The 13,733-nt window shown below is 51.3% G+C and overlaps 1 protein-coding gene across 15 annotated transcripts in view; it reads left to right on the top strand.

Annotated features, from left to right (window-relative positions):
- Window positions 1-13,733, top strand: part of MVB12B (multivesicular body subunit 12B) — a 205,426-nt gene that overhangs the window by 67,162 nt on the left and 124,531 nt on the right. For 14 of the 15 annotated variants that reach the window (XM_060154352.1, XM_060154348.1, XM_060154345.1 and 11 more), the window contains 2 exons: window positions 1,305-1,434; window positions 4,149-4,271. In XM_060154352.1, the coding sequence (XP_060010335.1) occupies window positions 1,305-1,434; window positions 4,149-4,271 (253 nt within the window). Of the gene's footprint in view, window positions 1-1,304; window positions 1,435-4,148; window positions 4,276-13,733 lie in introns of those variants that run through there. The other variant, XM_060154354.1, reaches the window with a different exon arrangement.

Genomic DNA, 13,733 nt, shown 5'->3' with positions numbered 1-13,733 from the left:
TAGAAAAATTCCAGCTAATAAATGCAGAAGGAATGACAGAAAATCACTGTGTTGACGACTTCAATGAGATTATGAATCTAGGCAGCAGTCATCAGGGGATGAGAAAACCTCATGAGCACGGTTGTTGGGGACTTTATAACTGAGGTACCAACAGCAGTGGGACCTACCGAGGGTGGCCCAGCTGAGCCCCAGGCCGCACGTGTGACACCGTCAGATGCACGTTGCGTCACCTGTGAAGTGCTCCTGCCTGCTCGGAATCGAATCGAGCCTTTCACTCTGCCGGTTTACAGGAAGTACAGGGGGTGACCTGAGTTCTCCATCCTATCAGTGCCCTGAAGATAAGGGGAAGGTGGAGAGGTTGCCACAGAACAGAAGAGGCCTAACAACCAAATGCAGTGCACAGACGGTGTTTGGGTCTCGGTCCAGACAAACCAACAGTTAAATGACACTTTTGAGATAATGGAGAAAACTTGAGTAGAGACTCTTGGGTGATATTGAGGAATCATTGTTCATTTTGTTAGGAATGATACCAGTCATGGCAAAAAATAATAATAATTAAAAAAAAAAGCCTGCCATGGATACCTACTGAGATTTTGGTGGGTGACATCACATGGTGTTGGGGAGTCATTGTAAATCTCCAGCAAAGCTGGAGGGGGTGGGGGAAGGAGAAACCAGGTCGCCCGTTGCTGACAGTGTTAAAACTGGATGATGGGAACATGTGGATTCATCTTACTGTTCTCTCTGTTTGGGGGAATGTTTGAAAATTTCTGTAATAAAAAGTGAAAAAGGACTTCCCTGGTGGTCCAGCGGTTGAGACTCCGCGCTTCCAACTGCAGGGGGCGCGGGTTAGATCCCTGGTTCGGGGAACTAAGATTCCACATGCCGTGTGGCGTGGCCAAGAAGTAAAAATTTTAACTATAAATAAATAAATTTTTTAAAAAGTGAAAAAGAAAAAAGGCCATGTAGTGAAATGTGTTGACACTCAGGGTGTCCGTGTGTTTGTATCTGATGGCTGGAGCAGCGAGCAGGTTGTAGTCAAGGGTTTATTCCAGGATGTTCCTTGCAGAGGTGTGTGTGCCCTTTGGGCCCCTTCTTAGCAGGGGTTGTCGGGGGTCAGGCCCCGAATGCAGAGCAGGGTGACTGGGCCTGTCCACTGCAGCCCTGCGTCCAGCCCTTCTTTCGGGCGACTTGGATGGCTGGTCACTTCCACCGCCGGGAAGGGAACGTGACAGGAGACATGGTGTTGAAAACGGAGACGTGGGCACCTCTGGAAGACTCATCCCTTTTCTTGTCCTTTCCTTCAGAGGAAGTGGCTTTTAGGAAGAAGAGGCTGTGCATTAAATTCATCCCACGGGACTCAACCGAAGCTGCCATTTGTGACATTCGGATCATGGGCCGGACCAAGCAGGCCCCTCCTCAGTACACGTTCATTGGGTAAGTCTCAACAGCCCCAGTCTCATCTCTGCTGTCCGCTGAGGGTGCTCACATCACCCCTGGGGACCGGGTCCTGAGACCTCTGTGTAACCCGTGGGCTCAGCCGTCTGCCTCTCATCAGCCTCTGGCCTTAGCTCTCCTTGCTGCCCTTCCTACCTGGGAGGCCGCTGGTTCAGGACACCATGCTCCTGACCAGTATTCAGAAGTTCTAGAATTCATTCGCCTTGGTCTTGATTGATCTCACTGGGGTCACGTGCACCCTGAGCCCGTCGCTGCTACCAGGAAAACGTCAATCTCTGATTGACCAAGTCTGAGCTGAAAGTGGGGTCAGCTCCATTGGAACTCAGGCACTGGGAATGAGGGGTGGCTGCTCCCCGAATATGGAGGGAAGGTAAAGAGTCAGAAGAGGGATGAAGGGATGCTGGACGTCCAAAAGATAATAGGTGTTCACCCATTATACTCAGCTGAAATTCGGGTCTCTCAAATTAATAGTGTGGTAGAGGGTTTTCGGCCTCTTGGCCACGTGCCTCTCCCTGGCCGGCTTTGCAATCTTCTTGCTTATCCCTGTGGGTCCCTACATCATGGATGCGTTCTCCTACTTGACTTTTGAGGTCGGCCTCCTGGATCTTGCTCATTTGAGCCCAGACCCTCCTCTTTACTCGAAAAGCCACGGCCTTTACTTGAAGACTGCTCACAGACTGGGTGATAGAGAGAGAGAGAGATAGAGCTGCGGTGTTTGCTTGAAGCACGTGGGGAGCAGGTGTCACAGAAATAGAGGTTATTTTCATCCTGGTGCACGATAGCTTGTTTGGACTCTTCAGCTATGGAATCTGATTCTCTGTCTCAAGATCTTGTGGTCCTTAAGAAGGACTCAGGCTTCCCTGGTGGCGCAGTGGTTAAGAATCTGCCTGCCGATGCAGGGGACACGGGTTCGAGCCCTGGTCCAGGAAGATCCCACATGCCGCAGAGCAGCTAAGCCTGTGCGCCACAACTACTGAACCTGCGCTCTAGAGCCTCTGAGCCACAACGGCTGAAGCCTGCGTGCCTAGAGCCCGTGCTCTGCAACAAGAGAAGCCACTGCAGTGAGAAGCCCGCGCACAGCAACGAAGAGTAGCCCCTGCTCGCCGCAACTAGAGAAAGCCTGCGCGCAGCAACAAAGACCCAACGCAGCCATAAATTAATAATTAATTTTTTTAAAAAAGGACTCTATGATCATACCCTTTCTACACACTCAAAAATCCTGTTTTGCAACATGGTTTAAAGTCATTATGGAAACAGGATTATGGAAGTAGAAAATAGGTAAGAAAATAACCATACTTCAGGTATCTTAGAAAGAGCCATTTACATACAAATAGAAGAAACCAACGGTTTAATAATTACAACATGTATTATGTATATTCAGTTGCTATGTGTATTCAGTTCTTTAAAATTACACACTATGCTACTTTAAAAGATTCAATTTTTAACCAATTCTGAAGAATAGATTCTTACCATATATGTCTTGGTAATCAAAACTAGAATCCCTTTTTTTATATCATTTTGAAAAGATTGCTAAATAAAGTATATTTTTGTTTCATCTTGGGGCAAAAATTCTTTTTCAGAGGAAGACAATTCCAGTGTTATTTTTAAGGAAAGAGAATTCAGTGTTCAGAGCTCTGTCGCTTTTTCTTAAGAATGGGCACAGTTCCACAGGTTACTTTGCAAAGGTCCGGGGTTGTCAGACTGGGAACAGCTCCTCCCAGGCCTGACTGTGGCCTGATGCCGAGAGGCGGCAAAATCAGTGCAGCTGAGTGGAATCAACCATCTGACACGACGCGGCTGTGGTTCAGGACAGCTCCGCGGTGTGCTGAGAGGCCACCAGAAGAATGCTCTGAACAAACCTGTTCTCAGTTTTTGGAGGGATGATCTTCCTCTACATCCCAACGTGTAGTTCTGTGCGGCAGCTGAGCAATTGGACGTTGATGTGTCTAAAACAATCCTGTTACAGCCCCTGCGAGTATGCCTGTCTCATAAACACTTGTGACCGTGGGGCATGGGGCCGGGCTGCGGGGGGTGTGTGCAGATCAAATAACAGGAACCCTGACGTGGCATCCGTCGGGCCCTGTTGTCACCACCCTTAGTTGTGGTGGTTCACGGGACACATGCCTCGGGCTCTGCGAAGATGTCTCCCAGACTGAGCCTGAGAATGAGGCTGACACCAGGTGACACCAGGCAGTGAGGAGCTTCACCCTGGAGGTGGGGGGCAGGGGGAGGGGGGCGGCACGGCATGGAGCTGGGTGGGGCTGGTTCTCCCCATAGCTGAACACCGGGCACACGTGTCAGCCCAGTGCCCTGTCTGTCTCGCCCCAACCACACAAAGACCTTGAAGCAGACGATCGCACAAATGCCCACAATGAAATGGCGGAATACGAAGAATTTTGCAGACCGAGAACCAAGGAAAATGTTGATAGCATATAGTAGGAAGGCAGGCCCAGGGGTGGGGGAAGAAGATGGCCACGTCAGACGGGCCTGCTGAGTTGGGACAGTTGCCATCACGTTAGGTTTTGAACTGTGATGCCCAGAGCACAAAGGGAGGTGATGTAACCCACCTTCATGGGCGAGAATCGATTCCCTGGCATCTGAGGCTGTGATTCTCTTAAATGAGTTGGTTTGCTTTGTAGCTCAGGTAATTTTATGTTAAACGGTGCCATGAAGACTTCTCTTTTCTCCTAAAGGGAGTTGAACAGCATGGGGATCTGGTATCGAATGGGCAGAGTACCAAGAAATCATGACTCATCTCAACCCACGACGCCTTCCCAGTCATCAGCTGCTTCCACCCCAGCCCCCAACCTTCCCAGGTGAGGCCCTGTCAGTGGCATCTTGTTCTGTTATGCATGTCACAGAGTCATGTGGTCTTGGGTCCCACTGTGTAACGTCTTAGAACCCCTCCACTTGGTATCTGCGGAAACATTGCAGAAGCGATATACCTTTAGAGGAGACTTTACAAAGCCAGTTAGAAATCTTTGCGTTACATGAACGTAAAAGCCATTCTGTCTTGCACCTATTCTGCAGTCTTCTAAAATAGCAGAATATGCAACTTAAAATGGGCTTGTTATTCTAAAGAGCTCGTAGTCGCACACAGACACATGACCTGTAGCCACGCTGCTGGGAGTGCTGGCCGTAAAAGGTGGAATTTCTTCTCTGCCTTGGCCAGCAACTCTTTCAACTCCAGGAGGGTTGGTAGGTAATTTTGTTCATTTCCATATTGTTCCTGTTCCCAAAGAGCTGCAAACTAAGAGATAGGTACTTTGGGTAGGAGAGAATAGTGAGAAGTTTTTCAGGGGCTGTTAGTTTTAATAGTTGTTTCCACAAAGAAACTTGGGTGAGCAGACTGGTCTCTGCACCTGATTTCCGTTGGAGCAGAGGCGGTAGTGGTCTCAACACCTTCTGTCCGGTCAAAAACCTCTGCATCATTAGCAGTAAATTATTTGAGGACAGGGAACAAACAGCAATGATAGACTAAGCTTGAGAAAGGAATTACAAAAGTAAATAAAACCAGTACGAAGTTGTGAGGTAGTGCCATTTGGAGCTGGACGTGACATAAATGAGGACGGATCTCAGAGCTTCCACGTGGGCAGTTCGAGGTGTGCAAAATCGGCCAGGAACAGGACAAAACCATTACTGGGTGCTTCCCCCTCCCCACGCCCCACGGTCCACACCCTGCCCCCGGGAGTCAGGGGAGAGGGTGCTACGGGCGGTCTCCTGTGCCCTGTTCCTCTGCTGGGCTTCCCGCTGCCTCGGACGAACGCACAGTCGTGAGCCGGCAGCTTGGGGCCTGTCCTTCGGGGTGTCCTCCAGAAGACAGTCTGGCCTTTTTCACTCTTGACAGTTTCACAAACCAAGAGCGGTACTTAATCGTATCTACCCCTGCCATCGCCTGAAACTTGAGGAGTATTGACAGTTTTCAGTTTCACTTTGGTGTGAAGAGATATGACTAGCTGATGAGCTTCCCAGAGTCGCGCGTCTTTGGTTTAGGAGTATAAGGCTCGCACAGCTCAGGGCGGCGGTTCCTGTCACGTGTGCTCAGGGTCAGCTCGGCCCGTCGCCTTGGAGAGGTTCCAGCTGCTTCCTGTTGACATTTTATGGTCTGGAAGGGCCTAGAAATAGGCACCACCTCAGGGCAGGTTTTATGGTCTGGAAGGGCCTAGAAATAGGCACCACCTCAGGGCAGTTTTAACTTGCTGTGAGATAAAGGAAGAGCTCTGATTCTCCACTTAAGGCAGGAAGAGCGATCTCCCCAGAAGCTAGCCGGTCAGCGTGGGCGCACGGGCTCTAGGAACTGAAGCCAGGGAACCCGAGAACACAGGCCACAGAGAGCCACACAGAACTGGAGATAGTGCGTGGGAACAAGCCTTGTGAGGCTTATGTATTTTATAACCTCTTGTTGTACAGTTTATGGTTTACAATGGCTTCAAGGAAATTGGATCAGTTTTGTTTTACTTGCCAAATAAAGCAAATGTCAAAATAGTCAATATAAAATGTATTCTAATTTGACTGAGTTAAGTCAGCCAGTGTGCAGTAGGATAATTGAATGTTACATTAATGCTTCTCAGTAAAAACCACTTGTCTGTCCCAAGCTCTCCTCTCTCACTATGCAGTAATTTACAGATGGCCTGTACACCTACATGAGCCCCCTAATTCATCAGGGTTTTTTTATGTTCTTCAGTTTTCGTATTGTTCTCCTATTGTGCATCTTTGATAAGAAATGAAATGCTGGGCTTCCCTGGTGGCGCAGTGGTTGAGAGTCCGCCTGCCGATGCAGGGGACACGGGTTCGTGCCCCGGTCTGGGAGGATCCCACATGCCACGGAGCGGCTGGGCCCGTGAGCCATGGCCGCTGAGCCTGCGCGTCCGGAGCCTGTGCTCCGCAACGGGAGAGGCCACAACAGTGAGAGGCCCGCGTACCGCAAAAAAAAAAAGAAAGAAATGCTGATTTTTCAAATTTTCCACTGAAGATTTATGAGATGAGGAGTATGTTATTCCGTGAGGCTTCAGATCCCTGCAATCTGTCCAGCAGAGGAACCTAACAGCTTTCTCTCTGGTGGTGAGCTGTGGATGAGGCTTTTGTCTCCGCTGGGGGTCTGCAGTGGGCCTGTAGGATGGAGGCCTCCAGGTTTGGATCCCAGGATTAGTCTTCTCTCTCTTGTCCCCACACCTCAAACTTTGAGCCAATAGCCTCTTTTCCCCTTCCTGTTTGGTGCTTCTGTGCCTTTGCTCATGTGGACACCTGTGCATCAGGTGTGTCTCCCATCCCCCACCTCAGATGTCAGCGCAAATGCCGCCTCTCCCAGGAGGCCTTCCCTGAGTGCCCTGTGCCTGTGCCAGGCTCTCCCCTCAGAGCGCTTCTCAGCCGTTATACCTTCACTCATGTTGTAAATTCCTTAAAGGCAGGGACTGTGTCTAGTGCCTTTTATTTCCCAGAGCTCAGCCCAGGTGCAGGCATATATTCAGTTTTGCAACAAATGCTTGTCCAACAGCCTCAGACCCTGGGCTGCAGCCTCTCCACTCCCACCCGCAGACAGCTCCTGAGTCCCTGAAGACTCCTCAGGTTTTTCTGATTATGAGAGGAATACAAGCTTGTAGAAAACTGACAGAGTATAGAAAATAATGAAAAAAATGAATTCCATCTCCAGTAAGCAAAGGCTCATAACCTTTGGCTATATTTCCTTCAAGTCATTTTTCTGTGTACTTTTTACATAGGTGATATCATATCATAAAATAGCAAGTTTGTTTTTGCTCCTTCTTTCTCCTGTACTATTAAACCACAAGCATAAGAAATACCTCAGCTGTGGTCTTTGTGTGGACACAGGGATCAAGTTGCAAAGCCCAGGCTGGAGGGAGAGTGTGGTGATGCAGCACCCTCTACTGACCAGATTTGGAGGAGCCTGGAGGACAGGCAGGCCGGTTCCCCCGCGGGCAGCGGGGCCATTTTCCCAGCCAGTCCCCAGGGGAAGGAAGGGAGTCAGGGAGGGCCAGTAGCCGACCTTGTTGCCTTCTTGAGCCGGAGCTTCTGTCTGAAAAGCTAAAAATGTGTTCGCTGCCTACATTTCTTTCGTTGTCACTCGTATATCAAAGAACTTCCTGTCACTTTTTGGAGAGCTGTCATCCCCAGCTTATGTCAGACAAAAGGGGCAGCTGGTGGAGTTTCTGTTGATGGGTCACCACCTGAGGCCCTCGTGGTCCTGGCAGAGCCGCCTTCCCTTTCCAGAGGCCGGTACTGCCCTTCAGAACGAGCACCTCCTGCCTGTTTCCTCCGTTACTGCAGAGAATGCTAGTCGTGGGGCCAGATGTGGCGTTGTCCTTTCAGGATGGGCAGTCCCCTTGGCTGTATCCGGTGAATGGGGCACAGTGGTCGAAGGTCACGGCCAAAGGCAGGATAAGACGTGTTGGCAGAGCTCCTCTTCCTCACCCGGCGAGTCTTCATCACACACACACACACGTCTCTGCGCTCATTTCTTGACAGTTTTCCCACGTGAAGAAGGGCATATGCCACTTCTTCCGGGGGCCTGGAGCCTTCATCTTCTCCCTGGGCCCCAGCGCTGCCCCATCCTCTGCCGTCTGCTTCACACACACTGATCAGCAGGGTGGGCCTGGCCTTGGGCATCGGACGTGATCCCACGTCCCCACCTCTCTCCTGGGCTGGCCTCAGCTTTGCAAGTCGGCCTGGTGTGTGTGAGCAAACATCGGGGTCCCTGGATTTGGGCTTTTCCAATTGCTTCTTTGCTGCTGCCGTGGGGCACGTGCAGACAGAGGAAGCACCTTCCCCCTTCAGCCAGAGCAGCCCCCACTCCTGTCCCACACACCGGCTCTCACATATGATTCTGCGGGGAAGAGAAGGTTCAGCTTCTGCTGGAACCGAGGTCCGGAAAAGCTCGGGGAGGCAGTTGGACTCGCAGTTGATGGAGTACCAGTAGCCCCAGAGTGTGGCTGAGTGAACAGTTCTGTGCCTTCCCACGAGGGGCCCTGGTGGGCTGCTGCCCCCCGGCTTGCTGAACAGCAGAACCCGTGGCTTGATAAAGACATCAGAGGCATGCATATCAAATGTGCAGATGACACAGAGCCATTAGGGAGAGCTGATGTGCTGAGTGACAGAATCAATACTCCGCATCTCCTCTACAGCCAGAACACCCTGCCGCTACCAGGGGATGAAAGGTGATGGGCGAAAATGGACAGGGCCCCCAAGGTTCAAAAAGTCAACTGCTCGGGCACCAAATTGAGGAGATGTGGCTTAGCAGCGGTCCACGTGAAGGAGCCAGGCTGGGCACGAGCTTGGGTACCTCGAGCGCAGCCTGGCGTGCACAGTGGGGCACGCCCCCTGACCCGGTGTCCTGCGCCTGTCAGGACCTCAGGAGGGTCACGTCCACTGCCATGCACCACCTTGTCAAAGTTACCCGACTCGAGCATTGAGCTTGAGTGTGAGGAATCGCTGAGTTTTGATCTGAGTCAAGGCGAGGCAGCTGGCTTCAAATGTCTGAATGGTCGCCGTGTAGAAGGGAAAGTAGAAGTGCTTCCAGGTGGGGCTGAGGCATTGGGAGCCCCCGAAGGCAAAATTAGATCAGGTGGGATGAAGTTATAAGGAGGTAGGTTTGGGCTTAACATTTTAAAAAAATTAATAAAGAGAACTTCCCAAGGGTAAAAAAACCCCGTGGCATTGAAGAAGCCGGCTTGTGAGGTCATGTGCACCCAATTGCTGGCAGTATTCAAACAGCGTTTGGGTTTTCAGACCTTCAATGATTCTTGAAATGCATCGTATTCCCTAGCCCCATCCTCAGAAATACAGATTCAGCAGACTTGCACGTTAGGGCCGCAGACACCTTGCCCCGGGTGACTCGGGGAGCTCCAACGGGCACCTGTCACCCAGGTCTGCTCGTGCCACTGTCGGCGCTTCCTCATCCTTCGACCTGCAGCCGGGCCTCCTCCCGCGCACTGGAGCCGGTGTCAGGACGGAGCTCAGGGCCTGCAGGGTGGCACTGTGGCGCCCTCCCGAGATGGAGACACAGAGGCCCACGCGCTGCGGCCCGTGGCTCCGTCCCAGCGTGGGCAGGCAGGAGCTCGCTCTCGGAGTCCAGCTGAAGCCAGTAGTCTGCACCCCGGAGTGCTGGGATGTCCGGGCACTTCACGGCTCTGTGGACAAGGGCTGGGCGGGCCCCGTGGCTCCGGCAGCACCACTCTGCCCTTCCTGCTGGCCTGGGGTCCTGGGGGAGAAGCGGGCCCCTGAACTCTGCCCCCCAAATCTCAGGCCATGGGCTCCTGCAATGACCCTTCACCGACACTGTCCCCCCAGGAGAAAATGTCATCTTCCCTCCCAGAGACACAGGGCGCAGCCTCCCGGGAGCCCCTCCCCGTGTCCGCTGGGGCTGAGCTTCCCTTATAAGGCGCGCGGCGCTGCTTGAGTTCAGGAATCTTCCAGTGATTTGTCAGCTTCCAGCAGGTTGTCAGTCACAGGTTCCGAAGGATGTTTCTTAGTGACAGTCATAATTGTACTTAACTTTTTGCGTGGATGTTATCAATCTGTGACAGATACTCTGGGAAATGGGGCATTTTGATGGCAGAAGATCTGTCACATGCATTTAGTCTTCCACTCAGGGACACCAGGATTCAGTCACAACTTTTGCACGTCGATGTCAGGTTTTGAGAACAGAGATCCGTGCTGACCTCAGAAATCGTCTCGTCACTCCCATCCCAGGGCTGTCATCTGAAAGGTTAATAGCTCTTCCTAAAGGAGAGGAAACATCCCTCCGCGGTGATCTGGCATTCAGGCCGTGCACGTCCGGGCTCATCCCTGTCACATCCGTTTTCAGGAGCCTCTGGGCTGCCGTGCTCTGTCCTGGCCCCCCGACCCCACCTTCCCACGGGTGTGGGATCCACTGGGCCACTTGATCCACCCACGGAAGAAGCCGGCAGCGGGGACGGAGCCTTTGCCCATCGGCTGCAGTCCTGTCGTCTGAGCTGACGGCCTAAAGTGCTCGGGCTGCCTTCTGTCAGTGTTCAGTCATACGATGCTCTTTGAACCACAGACGACATCTGTCACCCGCCCTGTTGTGGCAGGACTTGAACAGGAGGCCTGGAGCTGCACAGATCAGGGAGGCTGTTCTCCCTTTCCTGCCGAGGTGTCTGCCCCTCCCCGAGCGGCGGCTGGCTTGGAGCGGGGGCATTTGCCTATGAGGAGGCCCAGCAGTTTCTCCTCTTTGATAGGTTTTAGTAGGAGAAGGCTCGGCCCAGAGGATTGGAGGGAGTTCATTTTAGAGTGGAAAACTGTTGTTTAATAAGCGTTCATCACTTATGAGAAGGGTTATATGTGCCCCCCCGTCAAGGTAAGATTAGAAGGCAAGCCCAAGGGCTGATTCCACTGATTCTTTTTTTCCCCCCGTAGTAAACAACTTATGACATGGATTTTGAGCTCCACAGTCGCAAGAGACAGTCTGGGGGTACGTGTGCCCAGGGAGGGCCTGCAGGACCTTGCCCCTCTGCAGGCCGTGGCCAGGCACAACTGCGGATCTGGCTTTACTTAGGAGAAGTAGACTGACTTTCTGTTCATGCGAACACCACACCCATTTTTGTTTAACTCTGAAGATAGGACACACGTGTTCGTATCCTTCCTGCTATGACCCTCCTTTGAAGGTGGAGGTGGTAAGACAGCTTTGCTCTTCCAGCACAGGGAGCATGGGCGCGGGAATCGTCTCTCTGCTCGTGGTACCGTCCCCCCGCTCCAGCTGGAAGCACCAGCACCAGGGGTGTCCCAAAGAAAAACCTGCTGGAGGGGTGGGACCAGAACACGAAATCAAACTTAGATTAGAGGCTCCGGGGGCTCGGTATTCACGTAAATAGCCCACGCTTACATGCTTTGTCTGGAACTTTAAAGTCCTGGGTTGCCTGCCGTCCTGTTGGGGTTCTCAAGCGTGCACGTGCTCTTTTACCTGTCCGGAGCCTTCGCTGGCTTCCTGTTGCCTGACACGCCTCCCACATCATCTCGCTCGAATCAGGCCAGTCTCCTTGGCACCCTGGCCATCTCTGCTCGGGCCATTGCTGTGAGCCCCTGCCCTCCTGAAAGACACAGACTGGGCTCCAGAGTGCAGAGGACGGGTCCTGTCCACCCTCCAGCCCCCGCCTCGCCCTCACCTCTTCTGGAAAGCCTGGCCACATCGTTTTCCGCCTTCCTCTCCTCCAGTCGCCTGCACCGTGCAGTCTGGCATTTCACGTTTCCCTGTCATTGCCGAGTTTATTTATGCTTGGTCTTATGAATAGATTTCTGGCTTACTGATGACAGGGGTTCTCATGTTTCCTTTTTCTCCTTTAAAGCCTCAGAAAAGGCTAGTCACAAAAATAACGATGATAACGTTGCATCACTGTGCATCAAAAGGTACCGAGTACTTTGAGCTGCGTCATCTCCTTTGATGCAGTAAGTATTCAGTGACAGACGTGTGGGTCCAGAACGGTAGGGACCTTTGAACTTCTGCTGCCTGGCACGTGGCAGCGCTCAGAAGGTATGAACTGAATGTATAAAGTGAGCTGATTTGGACACGTAGGACCAGGGATCGTATATTGATACATCTCTCCTTCCATCTATCCATCCGTGCAACCAGCCAGCCAACGGAGACTTATTTACCGGGTGTCAGGCACTATTCAAGTACTTTACAAAGAAAAGCTCATTTAATCCTCATCACAGATCTGTGAGTCAGGTACTATTTTTTCCTCCTTTTCAAGGTGAGGAAACTGAAATCAAGGAGGTTAAATTCCTTTCCCAAGGTCACACAGCTACTAAGTGTCAGAGCTGGGATTTGAACCCAAGCCGATGAGCTGCCCCTGGCTTGCAGACTGTCCCTGTGCCCTGATGCTCGTGGTCACAGGCTCACTGGTGTGAAGCATTTCGCTGGGGAGCGGTGCAGCCCCAGGTGTCCCATCCGTCTTCGCGTGCAGCTTCTCCAGGCTCCTGACCAGCGCTGGAGAGAAGGACTTCCCAGAGCCTGCCATGTGGGTGGGAGCTGCCTGAGGAGAACCTGTGAGGGCCATACACCAGAGGGTCCCCTCGACCGGCTTCCAAGCCTGCGATTACGCGGGGTTGCGAGCAGTCTGATTTATTCTGGGGATCGTGAGAGTGGTGTGAGAGAGACCTGCAGAGCAAGGTTATTGGAATATCTTTCAAATGCGTGGGCCACAAAGCCCGCACTGCTTTTGTAACAGTATCAGACTTAGTTTTGGTGTCAGAGTTATTTTGAAGGTGAAATTTCATTAGAATGCAGTTTGGTATTGTTAGATATGAATGATGAGTTTAGGCGGAATGGTATTATTTTTGATGTTAATTTTTAATAGGGCTTATTGGGAAGTCAGAGATTCTATTTAATGAACAATTAGGTAGTCAGTACGGCTCCCACCTCTGAGCTGGCCTTCCCTGCTTTCGGTCTCACGCGTCAGATTTTCGACAAGGTATTTGCTGCTTGTAAGTGTGTTATCTTTGTAATTTTTGTGACTTTGTGAGTGCCTCATTTTTCTTGGTGGTTATGATGGTTATGTGGGCTTGTTTTTGTCCCAGAGAGCAGGTTTATACACGTGAAATGATTCCCTCCTATGCCTGGTTCTCAAATGTGCGAGGGCTCTTTGCACGGTGGGTTTGAGCTCGGGGGGTTGGAGAAAGGCCTTTTTCAGGATTATGAAAATAGTTTTCCATGTGTCAGAGTAGATTTATCCGTTCACTTCAGGGTCGGCTTTGTGAAGCAGACCATTTAGAGGAGGATATTTCACCTTTATCAGAGTGGAAGCTGATAGTCTGTTTGCAGGTGGCTCTGTGGAATATTTCACCTGGGTCTCTCAGCGTAAATCTAGCCTCCGAACGAAGTAAAAATGAGTGTTAAGTGAGATTGCCTGGTATGTTACCACCTCTGAGCGCACAGCGCTCCCCCCGCCCCCCGCCCGTGCTGTTCTGTCTCGAGGCAGGGTTTCCGTTATTAATTTGGATGGTTAATAGAATCCTTTGCTTGCAGTAACTTTTCAAAGGCCTTTTGGATTTCTTTAGGTGGCACTTTTGCCCGTGGGTAGGGTAGCATTCAACTTGAACTTCCTTCTTGAGCAGCAGATGTTTTGTTTCCAGTTGAATAATAATACTAATAATTATCAGAATACATACAATTATCCCCATTATCATTATTATTTCAGCTACAATTCTTTGAGCGTCTTGTGCCAGGCATTGTGTAAACACTTCATGTATATCGTTTTAGTCTTTACAACCGTGCAGTGAGGTGAATAATCGTGTCCTCATTTTAAGAA

Source organism: Lagenorhynchus albirostris, chromosome 7 (assembly GCF_949774975.1).
Source record: "Lagenorhynchus albirostris chromosome 7, mLagAlb1.1, whole genome shotgun sequence".
Lineage (NCBI taxonomy): Eukaryota > Metazoa > Chordata > Mammalia > Artiodactyla > Delphinidae > Lagenorhynchus > Lagenorhynchus albirostris.
The sequence above is the reverse complement of the archived record's forward strand: the minus strand, read 5'-3'. Positions and strand labels throughout refer to the sequence as shown.